The following is a 21,273-nucleotide window of genomic DNA, read 5'->3' on the forward strand; positions in this document are numbered from 1 at the left end:
GAGGCTGATTACTTTATAATATTGTGGTGGTTTTTGCCATACACTGACATGAGTCAGCCATGGGTGTACACGTGCTCCCCATCCTGAACTCCCCTCCGACCTCCCTCCCCATCCCATCCCTCTGGGTCATCCCAGTGCACCAGCCCTGAGCGCCCTGTCTCATGCATCAAACCTGGACTGGCGATCTGTTTCACATATGGTAATATACATGTTTCAATGCTATTCTCTCAAATCATCCCACCCTCGCCTTCTCCCAGAGTCCAAAAGTCTGTTCTTTACATCTGTGTCTCTTGTATGAGAGAAAAGTTTTATATACATGTTTTTATATATTTTTTAGGTGAAGTAAAATTTGCATACAGAGAAGTGCACAGGTCTGAAGAGTACAGCTGTACAAATTCTGGCAAGGGATGTGTGTAATCAACATAGCCTATTGACATATGCTATGACATATGCATATTGACATAAAGACATAGCATGTTTAAAAAAATTTTTTTGGCCATACCACACAGCAGGTGGGATCTTAGTTCTCTGACTGTGACTGAGCCTGCATCCCCTGCACTGGAAGGCTGAATCTTAACCCCTGGGCCATGGGGCATGTCCAAGAGGCAGCATATTTTCATCTCTCCAAAAAGTTCCTTTGTGTTTGCTACCGGTCAGTCACCACGAGCAACCATGATTCTGATTTCTCCCCCATGTTTTGTCTTTTCTATAATTTTCTACTTTTTTGTGTCTGGCTTCCTTAGTGTAACATGTCTTTGACAATTCATCCATATTGTTGTGTTCACAAGTAACTCATTCTATTTTATTTCTGAGTCATGTGTAATTGTATAGCTATACCACAGTTTTAAAATTCATTCTCTTTTTGATACTGATGGGCATTTTCAGTTTTTGGCTATTATGAATAAAGCTGCTATGAACATTTTAATGTAAGTCTTCATGTGGGCATATGTTCTTATTTCTTTTGGATAAATATTTAGAAGCAGAATTGCTGGTAGGTATATATTTAACTTTAAAAGAAATGGTTAAGCAGTTTTCCAAGGTGATTACATCATTATACACTCCCAACAAAAATGTGTGAGAGTTCCAGTTGCTCCACATTCCTGTCAGCATTTGGTGGTGTCTGACTTTTTGCCTTTAGCCATCCTAAAAAGTGTGACATAAAGAATATTTCCTCATGGCTTTAATTGCTTTTCCCTGATGACTAATGATGTTGAGGAGCTTTCTTGTGTTTATTGGTCATCTGTATATCTTTCTTGAGGTGTCCGATCAAGAATTTTTCTCAGAGGGTAAAGATTGGATTTGGCCTGGATTACCTGTTTTAATACCTAACAGTGAGTTGTATGGATTCAAACAGAACTTGGCAAGCAACCAGAAAGGTGAGGAATCTGCCTGAGATTCTAGAAGTGGCAAGGAAAGAGGATAAACCTATGACAGAACATGTTTGAAAGGTCATGATTAGAGATGAGCAGGGCTACTTTCTGACAATTAGCGGTTTTTGAAAAAGATTAGGTTAACAAGGGAGAAGTTATCTTTCAACATCCATCTCTCTTATGACATTGACTTTCTTTTTTTTAACTCAATTAAAAAAGAGATTGATTTGTCTGACTGCTGGGTCTTAGTTGCAGTACGTGGGATATTTAGTTGCTGCATGTGGACCCTTAGTTTTGGCATGTGGGGTCTAGTTCCCTGACCAGGGATCGAAGCTGGGCCCCCTGCATTGTGAATGGGGAGTCTTAGCCACTAGATCACCAGGGAAGAGCCGACATTGGCTTTTGAACCTGGCTCTGATGGTTGCCACTTGGTAGTATTTTACCAAGAGCCCATGTTTTTCCATTTTACTGATAAAACAGGCTCTTGGTGAGCCTCAGCTTTCTAACCTGTAAACTGGGAATAACCATGCCTTGCAAGCCTGTGAGGAGGATCATAGCAAGTCAGACACTTGCAAGTGTTCAGAATGTGAAGTTCTTGTACAAATATCAAATTATCCACGGGGGCAGTCCCTAACTAACACCTTGTTCTTTAGTATTCCTCGAGATGCCTCAAAGTCATGTTGAACCAAATCATGTTTTCTCCTCTCCACATGAATAATGAATCACTCACTCATCTGGGTTGTAGAAAGTGGACTGTTTTCCAGATTGTGCATCAGTGCCCATGAGCTCGTGCTCATGCAGCTAAACCTCTTGTTATTAGGCAGAAGCTTTGGGATTGGGGTGAGGACTCAGAATAATTGTTCCTACTCAAATCCTGCCCGGAAAATACCTTTCTTGCCTCAGGGAAAGGCATATTTCATTTTTCTCTGCCCAGATTTCATCCTGCCAGGTTTGAGTTAGAGAAAAATTGCCCAATGATTTTCTTCAATAATCTTTTCCTCCTAAGATAATTAGCTGCTTCCACAAGTCCAATTCTGGCTTAAAATTAACTTTTATTTAGTTGAATTGACACAGCTGGGACAAAGAAGAAAATGAGCATGCTTTTTGACTAACATGCTCATGAAGGAAGCAAATTCTCCTCACTTTTGTATAAAACGAGACAGCTTTAGATGAGAAAAAGAATCGGGACTCTGCTAATTCTTCTCTCATTTTAATTATCTCAGAATTTTAAAAAGGGTCAAGGAGAGGAATCTGGTAATAAATAGGGCGAGACTGGCATGCAGGCTACTAACGTGAAGAGAGTAACTTTACTGGAACTTTTCTTTTTGGGAAAATCTCTTCAAAAGGTTCCTAGATTAAAGCTCTGATATCCCTTTTTGTGTGTTGAATTCTGAATTCTGAAGCTTGCGGGTTGGAAGGAAGCACAGATAATTTTTTTTTTAATCCCAGGAACTCAGAGACTCAAAGGTTTTAAAGTCCTGCACCCACGGAGAAATGCTGACTAAAAGGGGTTGGAACAGAACTGGGTCCCTAGGTGTGGAGACCATTGTCATCAAGAGTAAGAAAATGAAATGGCTCTGTATGTAGGTCAACGACCCCCTCTGTACTGAAAGGTAAAAAAATTAAGGATGACCTAAAATCTACTATGTATAAAAGATTCTGGAAAAAGTAGCTCTTTCCTGTCAAAGTGATAATGTTTATACTACCTGAAACCAGACCTCCTCGGAGTCTGACTTTAGGGGGACTCTTCAGAGCTGAAAAGCCGCAGTCTAAACCTCAGTCCCTCTCTGACATCTGTTAACTTTCATCCTTCAAGGGAGTTGGCTATGTTATTGTAGAGGTGTTCAGTGGGACCCGCCGCCATCTTCCATCAAATCATTGATACTGAAGGGATTCTGAGTCAGCTGTTGCATGGTTCTGCCTGAACTTATGCTGTGTTCATCACTTATCTTAAACTTTTCCTCACTAACTTGGATTTAAATAAGTCAAGACTGTCAAATGAAATCACCAGGGAGAAAGACTCATGTAGAGAGACACATGGAGACAGAAGAGAAAATGAGAAGAAAAAGAAGAAAGAGGAGGAAGAGAAAGACAAAAGAAAAGAGGTTTCACAAAGCCCCGTCTCAATACAAAGACATTTTAAAAGTCTTTATTAAGCAATGTACTGGATTTGAATGATTTCTGAAAAACCGACTGAAGTCAGGAAATTAGTTTCTATCACACAGTGTGTAAGCTGAATAGCTCTGCACACGTCTCAGCTCCTTATGACAACCAAATGTAAGCCTGCTGGCTTGTCTTAAGGGCTGCTGTTAGGGTTCGCAATACCTTGTGTTCTGAGTAGGTGATACATTCTTATTTCTTAGTAAAAAGCCACATTTTTTCCTAAGACTATAAGGTGGAAGATTTGAGTCCGAGGTATGAAGCAAACTTGGTTTTTAAAATTCTATTTAAAAACTACTATAGATTTACAGAAGAACTGAAAAGATAGTACAGAGAATTTGCAAATGTCCTTTACCCAGTTTCCTGTAAAGTTCACATCATATACTATCATGGTGCCTTTGTCAAAATTAAGAAATTAACCTCAATCCAATACTATTAACGGAACTGTGGACTTTATCTGGATTTCACCACTTTCCCCATTAATGTTCATGTTCTGCTCCAGGATCCAATCCAGGATACCATGCTACATTTATAGAACTTAATTTTGAACAAAACTGAATACAGACATGACTTTTGAGGGAGTGGGAAGCATGGTGTGTTCCTAGACATGGAATACCATCAAATGGCTTATATTTTCCATAGGAACATGTTAAAATTGGGAGTATGCTCTTGACTAGGAATATTACTGGAAATAAATCATAGATGACCAACAAATACGGAGACAAAGAAACCACGAAACCCCATATTAATTAAAATTAGTGAAATATTGTTTCAATTCCCATGAGATAGCACAGTGATTATACAAGAGACCTCAACAATTGTAGTCAGCACCTACATAATTCTTAACTACATGCCAGGTGCTCTTCTAAATGTTTTCCATACACTAGCTTATTTAATTCCTCTAGTCACCCTATGTAGGAGGCTCAAATATTATCTCTGTTTTACAGATGAGAACGCCAAGACATGGATAAATGAAATAACTTGCCCAGGCTTGCACCGCTAGAGTTCAACCTAGACCTCAAATGTAGCAATATATGTACTTCTAACACATAAAATTGTAAGGTATAAAAATATCAAAACTGAATAAAATCAATGTAAAGCTGCCTAATAATTTGCCCATTTTCTTTTGCTTTGATTTGGTTGGTTTATGTCCTTTAATAAAATTGATGCCTCTTTGTCGCCTAGAAAATTTCCACTTGAAATCTGCCAGCCCACACCCTCACCTTCCATGAACATAGTGTATTCTGCATACCCTCGGCCCAGTGTCTAGCACACTGATGTAAATTACCTTCCTCTCTCTTGAAATTGAAAGCATCTTGAGGAAATAGACTATAATGCAACACAAGTCCAGCACCTCTTAGAGTTCAACAATTGGCTGTTGAATGCTTATAGGAATGGTTCATCCAATAATGAAACTTGGAGCTGTACTTTTGGAAAGTAGATGGGGTTTCTATAATTCTGTCATCAGATGGCAACTTTGTACACCAGCAAATCACCTACCAAATGTCTCAAGGATAGAAATTGTAAGTTAAAATGAGGCTGAGGTTAATCTTCATTTAGTATCCCTGCAGAATGGCTATCTACTTATAACTTTTAAAAAACCATTGAGAAATGTATTCATAAGCATTTCTACTTTTGAATTTTATATCTGTATATCTTATCTCTCACAAATTATGCCTAGGTGAATCTGAAATTTACAAAAGGATCAGAGTTAAAATAAAGAAAATGTTATTCATACCCAGATGATAGGATTGATAGATGAAAACATTAAAATAGCTATTTTAATTATATTCTGTATATTTGAGAAATTAAGACTAAACATGTTAAGTAAAGACAAGAAAGATATTTTAAAAAGACCTAAGATTGGGCTTCTATAGTTGAAAATTATAGTGTCTGACATGAAAAATACACTACGTGGGATTAATGACAGATCAGGGATTTCAGAACAAATGATAAATCAATTACATAAGAGAAAAGTGAACGGGGTATTAATTAACTGTGGGACAACTTCAAGTGGTATAACATACAGGCAACTGGACTCCATGAGGCAGAGGAGGGATCATACAGAAAAAATGTGAAGAGATAATTGCCAACAATTTTTCCAATTTGATGAAAAGTATAAGCCTACAGATTCAAGAAATTGATGACTCTCAAGGACAAGAAAGATGAAGAAAACAACATTAAAATACATCATGATCAAGTTGCTTAAATCCAGTAATAAGGAGAAAATATTAAAGCCAGAAAAAAGGATACTATATATCCACAAGCACAAAGAACAGATGGATAGAAGACTTCCCATTACAAAAGCAAGTTAGAATAAAGTGGAGTCCTGTGTCTAAAACACTGAAAGAAAAAAAGAGGCTGTCAACCCAGAATTCCCTACCCAACAAAAGTGCCTTGCAAACACTCAAATGAAACAAAGACTTTCCAAAACATACAAACACCGAAAGGATTTATCTCTAGCAGACCTTCACTGTAAGCACTATTAAAGAAAGTTCTCTAAGAAGGAGGAGGATGGTCCCAGATGGAATTTCCAATCAGTACAGAGGAATGAAGGGAGCTGAAAATGGGAACCACATGGGTAAACATACAAGCTTTTTTCTCATTATTTCAATAAAAGATAATTGACTGTTTGAACAAAAACATTAACAATGTATTCTGGGACTTATATACAGAAGTAAAATATATGATACCAATAGCACAAAGGTCAGGAGGAGAGAAATGGAAGAATAGTCATATGGGTTTTTTATATTATACATAAAATAGTATAACATTACTTGAGGGCAGACTGTGATAAAACAAAGATGTAGTCTATGAACCCTAAAGCAACTACTAAAATAATGGAACAAAAAGTTATATGTAACAAATCAAAAAAGGAGATAAAGTGGAATCATGAAAAATACTTGATTCAGAAGAAGGTAGAAAAAGAGAAAAAGGGAACAAAGAACGGATGAAACAAGTAGAAAAAAATAACAGGCTGTTTGATGTGAACATAAGCATATTAAAATCTTATTAAACGTAAATGATCTAAACACTCAATTAAAAGGCAAAGACTACCAGATTGGATTAAAAAAGACTCAGGTATACCCTGACTACAAGAGATCCATTTGAAAAATAAAGACACAAACTGAGCACCGCCTTTAATCAATAGTCAGCCAGGAACTGAGCCCCTCAGTCCATTAGTCCCAGAGAACTGAATTCTGCCTGTAACTATATGAATCCAGGAGCAGATTCTTCCCTAGCTGACCCTTCAAGTGAGACCCTAACCCTTGTTGACACCTTGATTGCAGTCTTGTGAGAGCTTCTGCAGTTGAGGGCTCAGTGAAGCCATGCCCAAGCTCTACCCATAGAAACTGTGAAACAATAAATGTGTGCTGTAGTAAGTCTCTAGTTTGTCATAATCTGTTATCAGCAATAGATTACTATTGCAGATGGAAAAGAGTATACTGTGCTGCTTCTGCTGCTGAGTCGCTTCAGTCGTGTCTGACTCTGTGCAACCCCATAGACGGCAGCCCACCAGGCTCCCCAATCCCTGGGATTCTCCAGGCAAGAACACTGGAGTGGGCTGCCATTTCCTTCTCCAGTGCATGAAAGTGAAAAGTGAAAGTGAAGTCGTTCAGTCGTGTCCGACTCCTAGCGACCCCATGGACTGCAGCCTACCAGGCTCCTCCATCCATGGGATTTTCCAGGCAAGAGTACTGGAGTGGTGTGCCATTGCCTTCTCCGTAAAGCATGTGGGATTCAGCTAAAGTAGTGCATAGTGGGTACATGTGTAACACTGAAATACCATGGACTGTGGCCCATCAGACTCCTCTGCCCATTGGATTTCCCAGCAAGAACACTGGAGTGGGCTGCCATTTCCTTCTCCAGGGGATGTTCCCCACCCAGGGATTGAACCCAGGTCTCCTACATCACAGACAGATTCTTTATCAACCGAGCCACTGGGAAGTCATATTAGAAAATAAAAACCCATCAAATCAAAGACATTAGCTGCCATCTTACAAATCAGAAAGACAAGAGCAAATGAAATTCAATGTAAGCAAAGGAAAGAGGAAATGAGGATCATATCAGAAATCAATGAAAAATAAAACAGTAAAATAAAAAAAAATTAGTAAAACCCAAAATAGACTGATCAGGGGAGAAAGAATAAAAACCACAAATTCCATTATTGTGAATGAAAGTGGTGACTACAGATTCTGCAGCTATTAAAAGGATAATAGAAAACAACTTTATGACAATACATTTAACAACTTAGATGAAAGAGGTAAATCTCTTGAAAGATACAAGCTATCAAAGCTCACTCAGGAAAGAAATAACCTGAACGCCACTATAGCCATTAAAGAAATTGAATTCATAGCTGAAAATCTGCTCAAAAACAAAACTCCAGGCCAAGACAGCTTTACTGATGATTTCTACCACACACTTAAGGAAGAAATAAAATTAATTTTACACAAGAACTTCTCAGCTCATTTTTGAGGCTAGCATTAACTCAGATATCAAAACCAGACAAAAACATTACAAGAAAAAACTGCAGATCAATACCTCTCACAAACATAGATACAGATGTTTTAAGAATTCCAGCAAATCAAACCCAGGAATTTATAAATTGTGGTCTGAAGAATGCAAGGTTGGTTTAACATCTGAAAGTCAACCAGTGTAAATAATTATATTAACAGACTAAAAATACACACACAGGATCAACTCCTATGTCCATGGGATTTCCTCTCTGTCCATGGGATTTCCCAGCAAGAATACTGGAGTGGGTTGCCATTGCCTTCTCCGGGGGATCTCTTACGTCTCCTGCATTGGCAGGGAGGTTCTTTACCACTAGTGCCAGCTGGGAAGCCTCAGGAACAATTCAGTATATGCAGAGAAGGCATCTGAGAAAATCCAACATCCATTCATAGAAAAAACTCTCCACAAACCAGGGATAGAAGGACATTCTCTCAATCTGAAAAAAAACCATCTACAAAATACCTACATCCAACATCATACCCAATGGTGAAAGATTTAAGCCCTCTAAGATTAGAAATAAGGAAAGTTGTTTTCGCTCACTGCTTCTATTCAACAGAGAACTGGAGGTTCTATCTAGTGCAATAAAGCAAGAACAAGGCATCCAGACTGGAAAGGAAGTAAAACTGTTTATTTGAAGATGACATGATTGTCATAGAAATCTTTTGGAATTTATGATAGGCTACTAGAACAAATACTAAGCTTAGCAAGGTTGTAGGTTGCAAATTAATACACAAAAATAAATTCTTATTAATTTATATAGTAGCTACCACCACAGAAATTTAAATAAAAATACCACTTACAAAAGCATCAGAAATTAAGAACTTAGGGATAAATCTGAAAAATGTATGCAAGCATTGTACACTAAAAACTATCAAATGAAGTTAAAAGAAACTAGGAGCTAAATAAGTGGAGAGATTTATTGTGTTCATGGGTTGAAAGATTCAATATTTTTATGTCAAGTCTCCCCAGGTTGATCTATAGATTCACATCAACCTCAGTCAAGACACAGCAGACTTTTTTTTCTTTTTTCTAGAAACTGATAAACTGATTTTAAAATTTATGTGGAAATGTGAAGAGGCTAGAAAAGCCAAAACAACTTTAAACGATGCTGGAGAATTTATGCGACCTGACTTCAAGATTTCTTACGGAGCTACAGCATTCAGTACAAGGTGGTACTGGTGTCAAAAAAGACCAATAGAGCAAGGAATAACAGAACAGAGGCATAGAGCAACAGCTCTGCAAGGGCGCCCTGGTGGCCTTGCGTGTACCCACACTGGCCACACAAACAAAAGTTTGAACCACTGCTGGCCTAAGTCTTGGCAGAGCACCCTGCGATCCTCCAGAACTTGTTAAGGGGCTGCTATAAGACCCTTGTCCACTTGCCTCCCTGTGTCCCCTGGGAGGCTGTCCTGAGCTGTTTCTTATCACTTCCTGGGTTCTGGTGCGGTTTGGGACTTCCTGCCTGCCCCCCTCAGAGTAGAGCTGTGGACTATAAAGCTGCTCACCTGACATCTAGATTCAGGTGTGCTACAACAGGTATCCTGCAAGTCACACTGCCATAATGTATCTCCTTCTGTATGGGTGTTGTCTTTTGTGGTGTGTAGGGCAGGACCATGCAGAATTGGAACCTTTGGCTGTTTTTCTTCTCACTGTGTATGTAAGCATTAAAAGTCTCTGAATCTAGGAGGGGCTCCTTGGGCCTTTACTGAATCAGTCAGGCCTTGCCCTGTCTTATGTGTACGTGACAAGAGAGCCAGAAATAAACCCATACGTACGTCCTTATGGAGACGGCGATGGCACCCACTCCAGTGCTCTTGCCTGGAAAACCCCATGGACGGAGGAGCCTGGTGGGCTGCAGTCCAAGGGGTCCCAAGGGTCCGACATGACTGAGCGACTTCACTTTCACTTTTCACTTTCACGCATTGGAGAAGGAAATGGCAACCCACTCCAGTGCTCTTGCCTGAAGAATTCCAGGGATGGGGGAGCCTGGTGGGCTCTATGGGGTCGCACAGAGCTGGACACGACTGAAGCGACTTAGTAGCAGCAGCAGCAGCAGCAGCAACAGCATATGTCCTTAAGTTGACTTTCAACTAAAGTGCAAAGGCAAACCCGTGGAGAAAGAAAAGGCTCCTTGACAAATAGTGCTGGAACTGTTGCATAACCACAGGCAGAGGAAAAAAAGAAAGCCTTAATTCCTACCTCACACCATATTCAGACATTAACTCAAAATGGGTCATAGACTTAAATGTAACATATAAAGTTATTAAAATTTTTAGAGGGAAACATAGGAGGAAATGTTGTGGTCATGGTTGGGCAAAGTTGTTTTATTTTACAGAAAATAACCCAACATGATTCCTAAAATTAAAAAAATTGATCAGTTGTAAGGGTTAATCACTCAGTCGTATCTGACTCTTTGCAATCCCATGGACTGTAACTGTAATCTCCAGGCTCCTCTGTCTATGGAATTTTCCAGGCAAGAATACTGGAGTGGGTTGCCCTTCCCTTCTCCAGGGGATCTTCCCAACCCGGGACTCGAACCTGGGTCTCTTGCATTGCAGGCAGATTCTTCACCATCTGAACCACCAGTTAGATTCCACCAAAAGTAAGAAAGGACACTTTTAAGGAAAGAAACTATAACCCAGAGACTGGAAGATAATATTTATTAACCACATACCTGATAAGGGACTTTTACCCAGAATATATAAAGAAATCTCAAAATTTAAGAAAAAAACAAACAACCCAGTATTTTTAAAAGGCACAAGATATGAACAAGCACTTCACCAAAGAAAATAAATGTATGCTAAATAAGTACATGAGAAGATGCCCAACATCACTTGTTATTAGGAAGATGCAAATCAAAACTGCAGTGGAATAGTTCTAAATCCCTATAGAATGTCTAACAGCTAAACAGTGACTGTACCAAGTGTCAGTGAGGATGGGAAGCAGCAGGAACAATCATACATAACTGGTGGGAATGTAAAATGGTAGTTCCAACTGGAACGCAGCTTGGTCATTTGCTAATCATATCATGTGACACAGCTATACCTAGGTATTTATCCAGGAGGAATGAAAGCATAAACTCAGACAAAGGCTGGTACATGAATGTTCACAGCAGCTTTACTTGCAATAGCCTCAAGTCGGAAATGATCAAGTGTCTTTTAACATATGAGTGGATAGACACATTGCGTTATTCTGTACCAAGGAATACCATTCACCAATGAAAAGGAGTGAATTATGGATATACAAAACAGTATAATAAATATCAAAAGTATGGGGATTGACATGTACACAGATATATTTATAATAGACCAACAAGGACCTAGTGTACAGCACAGGGAACTCTGCTCTAACTTAAATGGGAAAAGAATTTGAAAAATAATAGATCTATGTATCTACTTACTCATCGGGTCCCAAAGAGTCCAACACAACTTGGTGACTGAACCACAGAAAAACACTTGTATAACTGAATCACTTCACTGTACACCTGAGACTAAGACAACATTGTTGATCAAACTATACTCCAATATAAAAATAAAAAATAAATGATTCAAGAAAAAAAATCTGAAAGTAATATTTTTGCATGAAAGATGTCAGGCAAAAGAGACTACATTCCATTTACACAGAATTCCAGCAAATTCAGACTAAACTACAGTGACAAAAAAACAGGTCAGTGGGAAATTGGAGAAGGGGGAGGGAGAGGTTCCAGTGGGACAAGGGAACATTTTGCTGGTGATGGCTGGGTTCACAATCTTGCTTATAGGGATGGTTTCACCTGCTTTCCTGTCTCCAAATTTATCAGATTGCATACTTTAAGCATGTGCACCTTACTACATGCAATTACAGCTCAGTAATGCTGCTTTTTGGAGAAGGCAATGGCACCCCACTCCAGTACTCTTGCCTGGAGAATCCCAGGGACGGGGGAGCCTGGTGGGCTGCCGTCTATGGGGTGGCACAGAGTCGGACACGACTGAAGTGACCTAGCAGCAGCAGCAGCAATGCTGCTTTTAGATATTATATTGTTTTCAGTCACCGTCCTTCAGTCACTTTCAAGCCTCCTGGTGGTCCACGTGGCTTCCTGAGTCCCTGCTCTGAACACAGGTGACATTGGTAGGTGGTGCCCCCATCTTGATCCCTGAGAGCCCAGAAGTCCTGCCTGCCTGCACTTAACATGATGCTTTTATTTAATCCTCACCATAGAGACAGAAATGGCAACCCACTGCAGTATTCTTGCCTGGAGAATCCCAGGGACAGGGGAGCCTGGTGGGCTGCCGTCTATGGGGTCGCACAGAGTCGGACACGACTGAAGCGACTTAGCAGCAGCAGCAGCAGCATAGAGACAGAAGGCCATGAAAACTGAAACCCAAGAACAGGGACTAGAACATTTTGACTAAAAGAAACGTCAAGATGGACACAAGGCAAGCTGGGAACCTGGGAAGAAAAGGCCCATGCGATGACATGGGGCCCCCGCCGCGTCTCCCAGGACCTACTGGATCCCAAGTGGACAGACCTCCGCAAGGACAGCCGCGGGGCTGGACCCGGAACCGGCAGAATTTCTAGAAGCCGGGCACCTGGGCCTGGGGTCGGGGTGGGGGTGGTCCTAGAATATGTGGGCACAGCTCGACTGGCTTGCGGGGCTCCGAAGCCCCGCCCGAGGAGCTAACCATTTATGTCACACTGTGACAATTATTCTGCATAAAATTATCATTAAAAACCCTAATTTTTCAGGCTCCAACCCCGCCAGTGGCCTTTTAGCATTCTCCAGCGCGGGCGTCTGCGGGCCGGTGATCACCGGCTCATTACCTCCGTGTGGCGCCGCCCCCCCCGCGCTCGCAATCAAGCACTAATTAAAGCGGCGCGGCCCGGGCTGGGGCCCGAGGCTGGGCGGGGGGCGCGGGCGGAGCGGGCCTGGTGGCCGCCGAGGGGCCGAGACGGACGGCGGGGATCGTGGCGCTGGCCGCGGGCTCCGGGCTCTGGGACGGGGCTGGCGGTGGGCGGGACCCGGATCTGGGGGCGGGGCCTACGGGGCGGGGCCTGGGGGCGCTTAGCGGGGCCGTGCAGGGCAGGGCGTCCGGGGGCGGGGTCGGGGGGGGGTGTCGGTGTCGGTGGGCGGGGCCCGGGTCTGGGGGCGGGGCCATGGGGCCCGTGGGTGGGCCCAACAGGGGGCGGGCCTGGGGCTCTCATCCAGGCTGTGCAGGGCAAGGCGTCCGGGGGCGGGGTCGGGGGTCGGGGTTGGGGTTGGGGTCGGGGCCCTGGGTCCTTACCCGAGCGAGGCGGCCGTGCGGCAGAGGTGCAGGGGCGCCAGGCCCTCGGCGCTGAGCAGGTCGGGGTCGGCGCGGTGCTGCAGTAGCAGCCGGGCGCAGGCCGTGTGGCTCCCCAGGCAGGCCTCGTGCAGGGCGCCGCGGCCGCCCGGGCTGGCGTCGGGGTCGGCGCCGCGGCCGAGCAGGTGGCGCACGCAGGCCGTGTGGCCCTGGGCCGCGGCGATGCACAGGGGCGTGGTGAGCTCGCGCTTGTACTCCAGGGTCCAGAGGCCTGGGGAGCGGGTGGGGAGAGGGAAGGTGAGAGGGGGGCGCTCGTGGGGGGACGGTGTCCGTTAAGACTGAAATGGGGGAAACCATCTGTTAGGAGAAGGGGCCAGGTGGGCATGTGGGAAGCTACTCGAAGATGCTCTGGCCTTAGGGACAGAGAAACGGGTGAGATCCGACTGGACCACAGACAAGGGATGGAGGGAGGTCTCAGGGGTAGAGGTTAAAGAACGCTGACAGAGAGGGGTAGAGAGACAGCGAGGGAAGGCAGTGTGAGGGGGGAAAGAGAGGGCGAAACAGGACAGAGAGCGTCCTGGAGAGGGCAGAGATGGAGACCTGGGGGAGAGAAGCAACAGAAAGGAGAGGCTGAAACCGAGACCGAGAGATTGGGGCGGCGGCGGGCAGAGGGGTGTTACTGAGAAGCAAGAGGGTTTTGCCAAATATGAGGGTGACTGGGGACTCAGGTAAGATGTGAGGAGTTAAAAGCTGAACAAGCAGGAGCATTTAAGGTGGAATTCACACTTTCAAGGCTCTGAATTAGGGCAGCCGGCGGGCGGAAAGTGAGCTGTGGATTTTTCTGGAATCCAAGCCCTCTCTTTTTGAGTCCCTGATTTTACCCCCTTTATCATTAAGAGGAGAAAACAACAGGCAAAACAAACTGACCCACATCACCAAGGCTGCTCAAGAAAAGGACTCGGAAAGTTTAGTTGTCTTGGAAGTGGCCGGTTTTCAGAAGCACCCTTTCATGTGCTGGTCTGCATTGAGCACAATCCTGGTTTGTTTCTTTGCGCTTTTTAGGGTTTTGTGTGTGCACGCATATGTGTGTCTGTGTGTGTGTAAGGTTGCTCTTTCTTGAAGGATGAATGGAGCAGGAGCTATACATTTCACTTCTCTGAAAACTTTGGGCTTTCAAAAGGCCCGTGGAAGGTTGTTAGCGGCCACGAGCGCTCCTGGAAATGGGGAGAGCTGTCCCTGGTGAATACACTTCAAGGGACAGGATTTCACATGGCAGGGATGCCTTCTGATAATGATGGAAGAATCGATACCGTGGCTGTAATGAGCTGTGGAGGAGACCCTTTTCACAGGCCACCTCCTTCATGGGACCCATGCTGAGCGGTTTTGAAAGACCACTCATAATTACCTACCTCAATGTAGCGCAGGGTTCTAGCCTGACCCCGGGTCCCCAGGGTTGTGCACTGCTGGGAGAAGAGGGGCCTGTTATCCTGGTGGTGGGTGATGGTGGCTGGAGGCCCCAGGGATGTGGTCCTACATGGACCCCTGTCTTCACTGGGTCTGATTTGATGGAGGCATTGATCTGGCCCTTGATGATAACAGTGACCTACATTCGCGTCCAACTCTCTGCGACCCCATGGACTGTAGGCTGCCAGGCTCCTCTGTCCATGGAATTCTCCAGGCGAGAATACATTCTTGTAGGGCCCAGCTCCTCCTCCTTGATTCTACTCATTTTCCCTAGATGGGAAGTTTACGTACTGAGGGGCCAGGAAGCAGGTACTCCGTTTTCTAGGGCATGCTAAGTTCCCAGCTCTACTCTACCCACCATCAGCAGCTCTGTTCACCCAGCCAAGATGCCAAAGTCTTCCTCTGGACTCACAGGAAGAGGCAGTGGAGGGCCATTTAGCTCTGCCGTAGCTTAGGGCCAGCCCCCTTCTCCAGGTCCCTGCAGGCTTCTCTCCCTGTGGTGTGTGAAAAATGTGTGCGTGAAAGTGTTAGACTCTCAGTCGTGTCTGATTCTTTGGGACCCATGGACTGTAGCCCACCAGGCTCCTCTGTCCACGGGATTCTCTAGGCAAGAGTACTGGAGTGGGTTGCCATTTCCTTCTCCAGGGGATCTTCTACACCCAGGGATAGAACCTGGGCCTTCTGCATTGCAGGCAGATTGTTTACCATCTGAGCTACCCCTTAGCATCATCCTCTGTGGGAATGGTTTCCTGGGACCGCAAGCTCCAGGGGGCCAGCATTCTATCATGGGTGTGGCACCCAGGGACTGGCCACCGTGAACCTGTGTCTTCCCTTCCCCATGGCTCCCTTCACGAGGTGCTGAATTGGCTGCAGGAAGCATGGGGGCCCCTGTTCTCAGCCTGGGCTGGGTCATCTCTGCTACTGGACCAGCGTGGAGCAGTCAAGCGGCTGAGCTGAAAGAGCATGGAGGCCAGCAGCATCCATCCTGTCTTCCCAGCTCGCGCTGAGGCCACAGGCCAGCACCAACGCTCAGGGCTGTCCTTTGCTCGGTAATAACTCAACATCCCTTCCCTGCCAGGGTGCTCTGATTTCCTGTCGTACAGTTGTGCCACAGAAAAACAGCACTCTTAGGGGTGGAAAGATTAAGGTGGTAAAGAGGAAGGAAACTTTGATTCAGACCACGAGCTGACATTAATATCTATTTGAAATTACATCATTTCAGCATGTTGCGAGTGTGTCCAGGGCTGTGAGGCATGTGATTAAAAAAATACATTAATTAGACATTCAGGCAGTTGGCATTCTTGATTGGATCGTCCCACAGCCCTGTGGAGGAAGATGCACTCCCCGTCTGGGACAGGTGAGGGAGAGGAGACCTGGAAAGGCACTGCAGTGCCTTTGGCTGGGAGGGATTTCGGCCCAGACGACCTGTGCTCGCTTCCCCGCAGCCCCTGCCGCCTCGCTGGCTGCTCTGAGCTGCTTAGCCCTTTGGCAGGGCCTGGGTTTATTCCCTTCTCCCCATGTGACATGTAGGCAGACTGTGTCAGTGCTCTGGAAACCACCCTTCCTCATTCTTGGTCTGCCAGAGCTCACGAGTCAGGAGCACCGGGCCCTGGCCCTTGGCTTGCTGATCACAGAGCCTTGCGTCCTCATTATTGCATCATGTGAACCCTCTCGGTAAACAGGTAGCACTGGGAGGCAAGGGCGGAAGGGTGCCCAGTGCAGAGCTCCAGCCGAGGAAGCCGCACCGCAGCCTGGTGGTCAGGTAGTCCATGCATCCCAGATGGGGGCAAGGGGGCTTCTCTCTACTTGGGAGCATGTTTGCCTGCCCGGCACGTAGCGACAGTGTCCAGGCAACAAGAATGCAGGCATATACGACCTAAGGACCTCTGGTTTCTCCCCTCTCCTCTCTCTTCCCAGGCTGCCCTGGGATCCAGGAGGAGTGTCTCCTGAGGGCTCGCCCTGCCCAGTGCTGGCTCTGTGCCCGCTTCTGCCCTGGAGCCCTGGAGTTCACAGATTCAGAGAGGAAATGCACAGCGCTGCCTGCCAGGGCCCGCTCCAGAAATACTCAAAGGAGAGGTGTGCTTTATCTCCCAACCCCCTGGCTGCCAGATCCAGGCTCTGGCAGATCAACACCCAAACCAGATCTCTTTTTAAAGACAAGAGGCCACTTCTAGCATCGCATGGGCACTCCTCACCCACTGATTGGCTTTTCCAATGTGATCGCTCATATCCGATCACCTAAAACTACGTCTGAAAAATCGTCCACGCATTTTGGCTTGTCAATGTCTTTGGCTTGAGCTTGTTAAATGCAGCACCGTCGTGAGCAGCCTACATGCTGCAGCTATATGTTCAGACATGTGTTAGTAGCTCCTTAAAAATAACGGGACTTTAAAAGAGCAAAGGTACCTGACAGTCCAAACGTGGCTGGGGATTTCACCTGCCACACCATCTCGTCCTTCTTGATCTCAAACACCACATTAGCATCCTGGAAGAACTTGTCCATGAGGGGCTTCAGATGCTCCAGGTCTCCTGTGACCAAGGCAGCGTGGTACTCGAGAACCGGTGACCCATCTCTTGCTTGAGGCTCTTTTTCCATCTTCTGAAAGATCTGAAGTCTCCCTCTAACTGGCTCTGGCTGTCCGTCCATCGCAATGCTGATGATCTCAGAAAGGCTCTCCAGGAAGGGGAAAGATGGTCTTCTGGAGTGTGGGCTATTTCTATTGTCATTACTCAATTGTCATCCAGCCGGGGCTGGGTGGTGGTGTATTTATAACTCCTGTGGGCTCTGATGTGATAACCGTCACTCGGTATGACCAGCATCATGTGACCACTGAGACGCCAAAGAGCTCGGCCACCCCCTTGCGATTGTGTACATGTAAACTCTAGAGCCAGGCCCATCTGTGTGTCTCCCAACCAGCTCACCACACCACGCGGGCAGACGGCCTGAAATAGGCGGGCTTCTTTTTCCTGCTGTGTAGGATGGCTGCTTTCATTTCATCCTCTTCCTTAGCTGCTGTGGCCAGTGGTGAGCGGATGTATGTTCCGAGGGCTGTGTTGGCCCCGAGGCTGTGTCAGGGAGATCCAGACAGACACTAAAAATGGCCAGGCTCTGCACAAGTGTCCCGGGCGGAGGCCCCATAGTAGGACAGACCAGGGATTCCCAAAGGCATCGTCATCTGGGGCCTGGGGGTTTCTTCCAGCTGTTGAGAACTGATCCCAAAATGTGCATCCCTTGCTGAAGATGAGAGAGGCCACAATTGTTTTTAATGAATGGTAACAGCTCTTTATTAGTAATGTACTAGTTACTGGCTACTAGTTCAGGGATTATTTTATTGTCTAAACATTAATAAGGTTTAAAAATGGAGTTACCATATGACACAGCAATTCCACTCCTGGGCATTTATTCAGAAAAGATGAAAGCTCTTAATTAAAAAAGATACATGCACTGCAGTGTTCATAACAGCACTATTTACATACAATAGCCAAGACGTGGAAGCAACCTAAATGTTCATTAACAGATGAATGGATAAAGAAGATGATGTGTGTACACACACACACACACACATACGTATATAATAAGAATATTAGCCATACAAAGAATGAATGCCATTTGCTGCAACATGGGTGGAACTAGAGATTATTATACTAAGTGAAGTGGGTCAAACAGAAAGCGAAATATGATATCACCTATATGTGGAATCCAAAAAAATGATACAAATTGACTTATTTATAAAAAAAGAAGTAGACTCACAGACAAAAAAACAAGCTTATGGTTACCAAAGGTGAAAGTAGGGACAGGGATAAATTAGGAATAAACTACGAATTTGGGATTAATGGCTCAGTGGTAAAGAATACACCTGCAATGCAGGAGTCACAGAAGACATGGGTTTGATCCCTGGGGCGGGAAGATCCCCTGGAGCAGGGCATGGCAACCCAGTCCAGTATTCTTGCCTGGAGAATTCCAAGGACAGAGGGGACTGGCGGGCTACAGTTCATGGGGTCGCAAAGAGTCAGACACAACTTAAGTGACTTGGCATGTATGCACATGTAGGAATTGGGGATTAACAGATACACACTACTACATATAAGACATAAGTCTGTAAGCACGGGAAACTATATTCAATATCTTGTATTAACCTGTAATGGAAAAGAATCTGAAAAAGAATTTATATATATATACACACACATACACACACACACACACATATATATAATAAAACAGAATCTCTTTGCTGTAACTCTGAATCATTGTAAATAAACTATACTTCAATAAAAAATTTTAAAAAAGAGTAATGAGGTTATTTTTTCTTATAGCATAGATAAAACCAACCCAGTTCTCACATATTTTTCCAGTTCTTGGTTTTCCCCTGCTGGAAAGTTGGGAAGGGCCAGTGCGGTGGGGCTCCCTGAAGCTGAGCTGTAACAAAGCACGCGCCCAGAGGCTGCAGGGAGGAAGGCGGGTCGGAGGGCGCTGCCTGGTCCTGGGAAGGGAAGCCGTGGAGCTGGTGCCCAGGAGAGTTGGGCACAGACACTCAGGGGAGGGAGTGGAGATATCAGTAGCCGCCATCCTCTTGGTACCAGCGGTAGCCTAGGGACCTCTCGCTATGTGGTGCTGCAGACAAGCAACCAGTAGGGAGACAGCAGGAAGAAAGCTCTGACATCAGGGGCAGGGCTCAAGAGGCAGCAGCTCCTTAGTCACATCTGGGCTTCCTAAGCACCCTCTTTCCCCACGTGCCTCTCTCTCAGTCTCCTCCACTCCCCAGAGCAGCCCACTGACCTTCCCTACTCTCTTTAAGCCCTTCTGAAGCCTGAGCAGGATCTCTGTGTTGGGCCTTTATTTTGGTCCTATATTCCCTGGGGTGCTCCTTTCATCAAGATTTCCATGAAAAGGGGGACCCAGCAGAATACCCTTGGTTTTTCTTAGTGGAACTTGCAGTAAAGGGTGGAGGGGAAACTGGATGCTCTTATGGTGGCTCAGATAGTAAAGAATCTGCCTGTGATGTACAAGACCCGGGTTTGATCCTTGGGTCGGGAAGATTCCCTGGAGGAGAGCATGGCAACCCACCACAGTATTCTTGCCTGGAGAATCCCATGGACAGAGGAGCCTGGCGGGCTACAGTCCATAGGGTCACAAAGAGTCGGACATGACTCAGCAACTAACACTTTCGTGATTTAATAAGGGGACTTCCCTGATGGCTCTGTGGTAAAGAATCCACCTATAATGCAGGAGACATAGACTTGATCCTTGGGTAGGGAAGATCCACTGGAGAAAGAAATGGCAACCTACTACAATATTCTTGCCTGGGCCAGGCAAGAATATCTTAGTACGACATGGACAGAGGGGTCTGGCAGGCTGCAGTCCCTGGGGTCACAAAGAGTTGGACATGACTTAGCAACTAAACAACAGTATGACTTAATAAAGATGTGTTTTACCCTCATCATAGACCTGACTTTCAGGCATAAATGTATTCCACAGGCTGACCCAAGGCCTAGAGCTTCTTCCAACAGTAAAACCCACATCTCCTCTGTAGAAGGGGACTGCAGGGTGCTGGATAGGAGAGGTGTGGCTGTCTGTCTGCTCGTCTGTGTTGGCTTTGTGCAGGCATATAGGTTGAGTTGACTGTGTCTTGAAGGCTGAAGAGCTCATGTGGATGGCAGACAGTGTAGGCGATGGGGGTGACTGAGAACACTACTGGGTACTGTGGAAAATGCAATGGTAAAGGATACAGATCGTGTTTGCAAGGAACATACAGGCTTCTTTGGACACAAGAGACAAGAGTATACAGAGAATGGTACACAGCATCACTGAAGACCATTTCCCTTCTAGAATATTCACTAAATAAAATCTTTGACTCTTCCCTTTTCATTTCCTGATTATGTCGTTGCTCTATTCATTTCAATAGTGATATTAATTCTTCAGATATCTCATTTCTTTAAACATAGCCATTTTTCCCTGTTATATTCTCAGACTGATAGTTTGTAAATAGATACATTTCTGAAAGACTTTTCATGTGCAACTATAATCCAGGATCCAGCTGGAGCCTGTGCTTTAAACTGGAGCATTCTTTTGTACCTGACGCATGTTGTCATGGGTTATTTTTAAAAGGGGTGGAAGCCTGGAGGTGAGTCCAGTGATAAGAGCCATTCCACCCTGTGTTCTATGCTAAGTTTAGCTTTCCAAGTGTTATATTTGTCAACAGTGCCCTAAATACCCAAGCTTGATTTCAGTGGGCAGGGAGTAGCAGCCCAGAAACAGATTTTGTTCTTTGTGAGAGCTTTTTAAAAACAGCTCATGGGAGATGGAATTGGCTTCACAAGTAGGACATGGAGATTATCAGGAGCATAGCAGGCTTGTTGTTGTTTAAGGAAAAAGAGCTGTATGTGTGACTATGACATCAAAAAAGTCAAAGTAAACAAACAAAAAAAGCCCCCACCAATGGCCCAAGGTCCACCCATTCATTCACCTATTCATTCAGTTATCATTTGTGTAAGATTATGTTCTAGGA

The 21,273-nt window shown here is 44.9% G+C and overlaps 1 protein-coding gene across 2 annotated transcripts in view; it reads right to left on the reverse strand.

The window, feature by feature from the left end:
• Positions 1 to 21,273, reverse strand: part of ASB18 (ankyrin repeat and SOCS box containing 18) — a 72,049-nt gene that overhangs the window by 31,964 nt on the left and 18,812 nt on the right. Inside the window, exons 2-3 of one of the 2 annotated variants that reach the window (XM_061412711.1) lie at positions 17,174 to 17,296; positions 13,307 to 13,574 (exon numbers count right to left, since the gene is read on the reverse strand). In XM_061412711.1, the coding sequence (XP_061268695.1) occupies positions 13,307 to 13,574; positions 17,174 to 17,296 (391 nt within the window). The remainder of the gene's footprint in view (positions 1 to 13,306; positions 13,575 to 17,173; positions 17,297 to 21,273) is intronic. The other variant, XM_061412710.1, reaches the window with a different exon arrangement.

This window comes from Bos javanicus, chromosome 3 (assembly GCF_032452875.1).
Source record: "Bos javanicus breed banteng chromosome 3, ARS-OSU_banteng_1.0, whole genome shotgun sequence".
Classification (NCBI taxonomy): domain Eukaryota; kingdom Metazoa; phylum Chordata; class Mammalia; order Artiodactyla; family Bovidae; genus Bos; species Bos javanicus.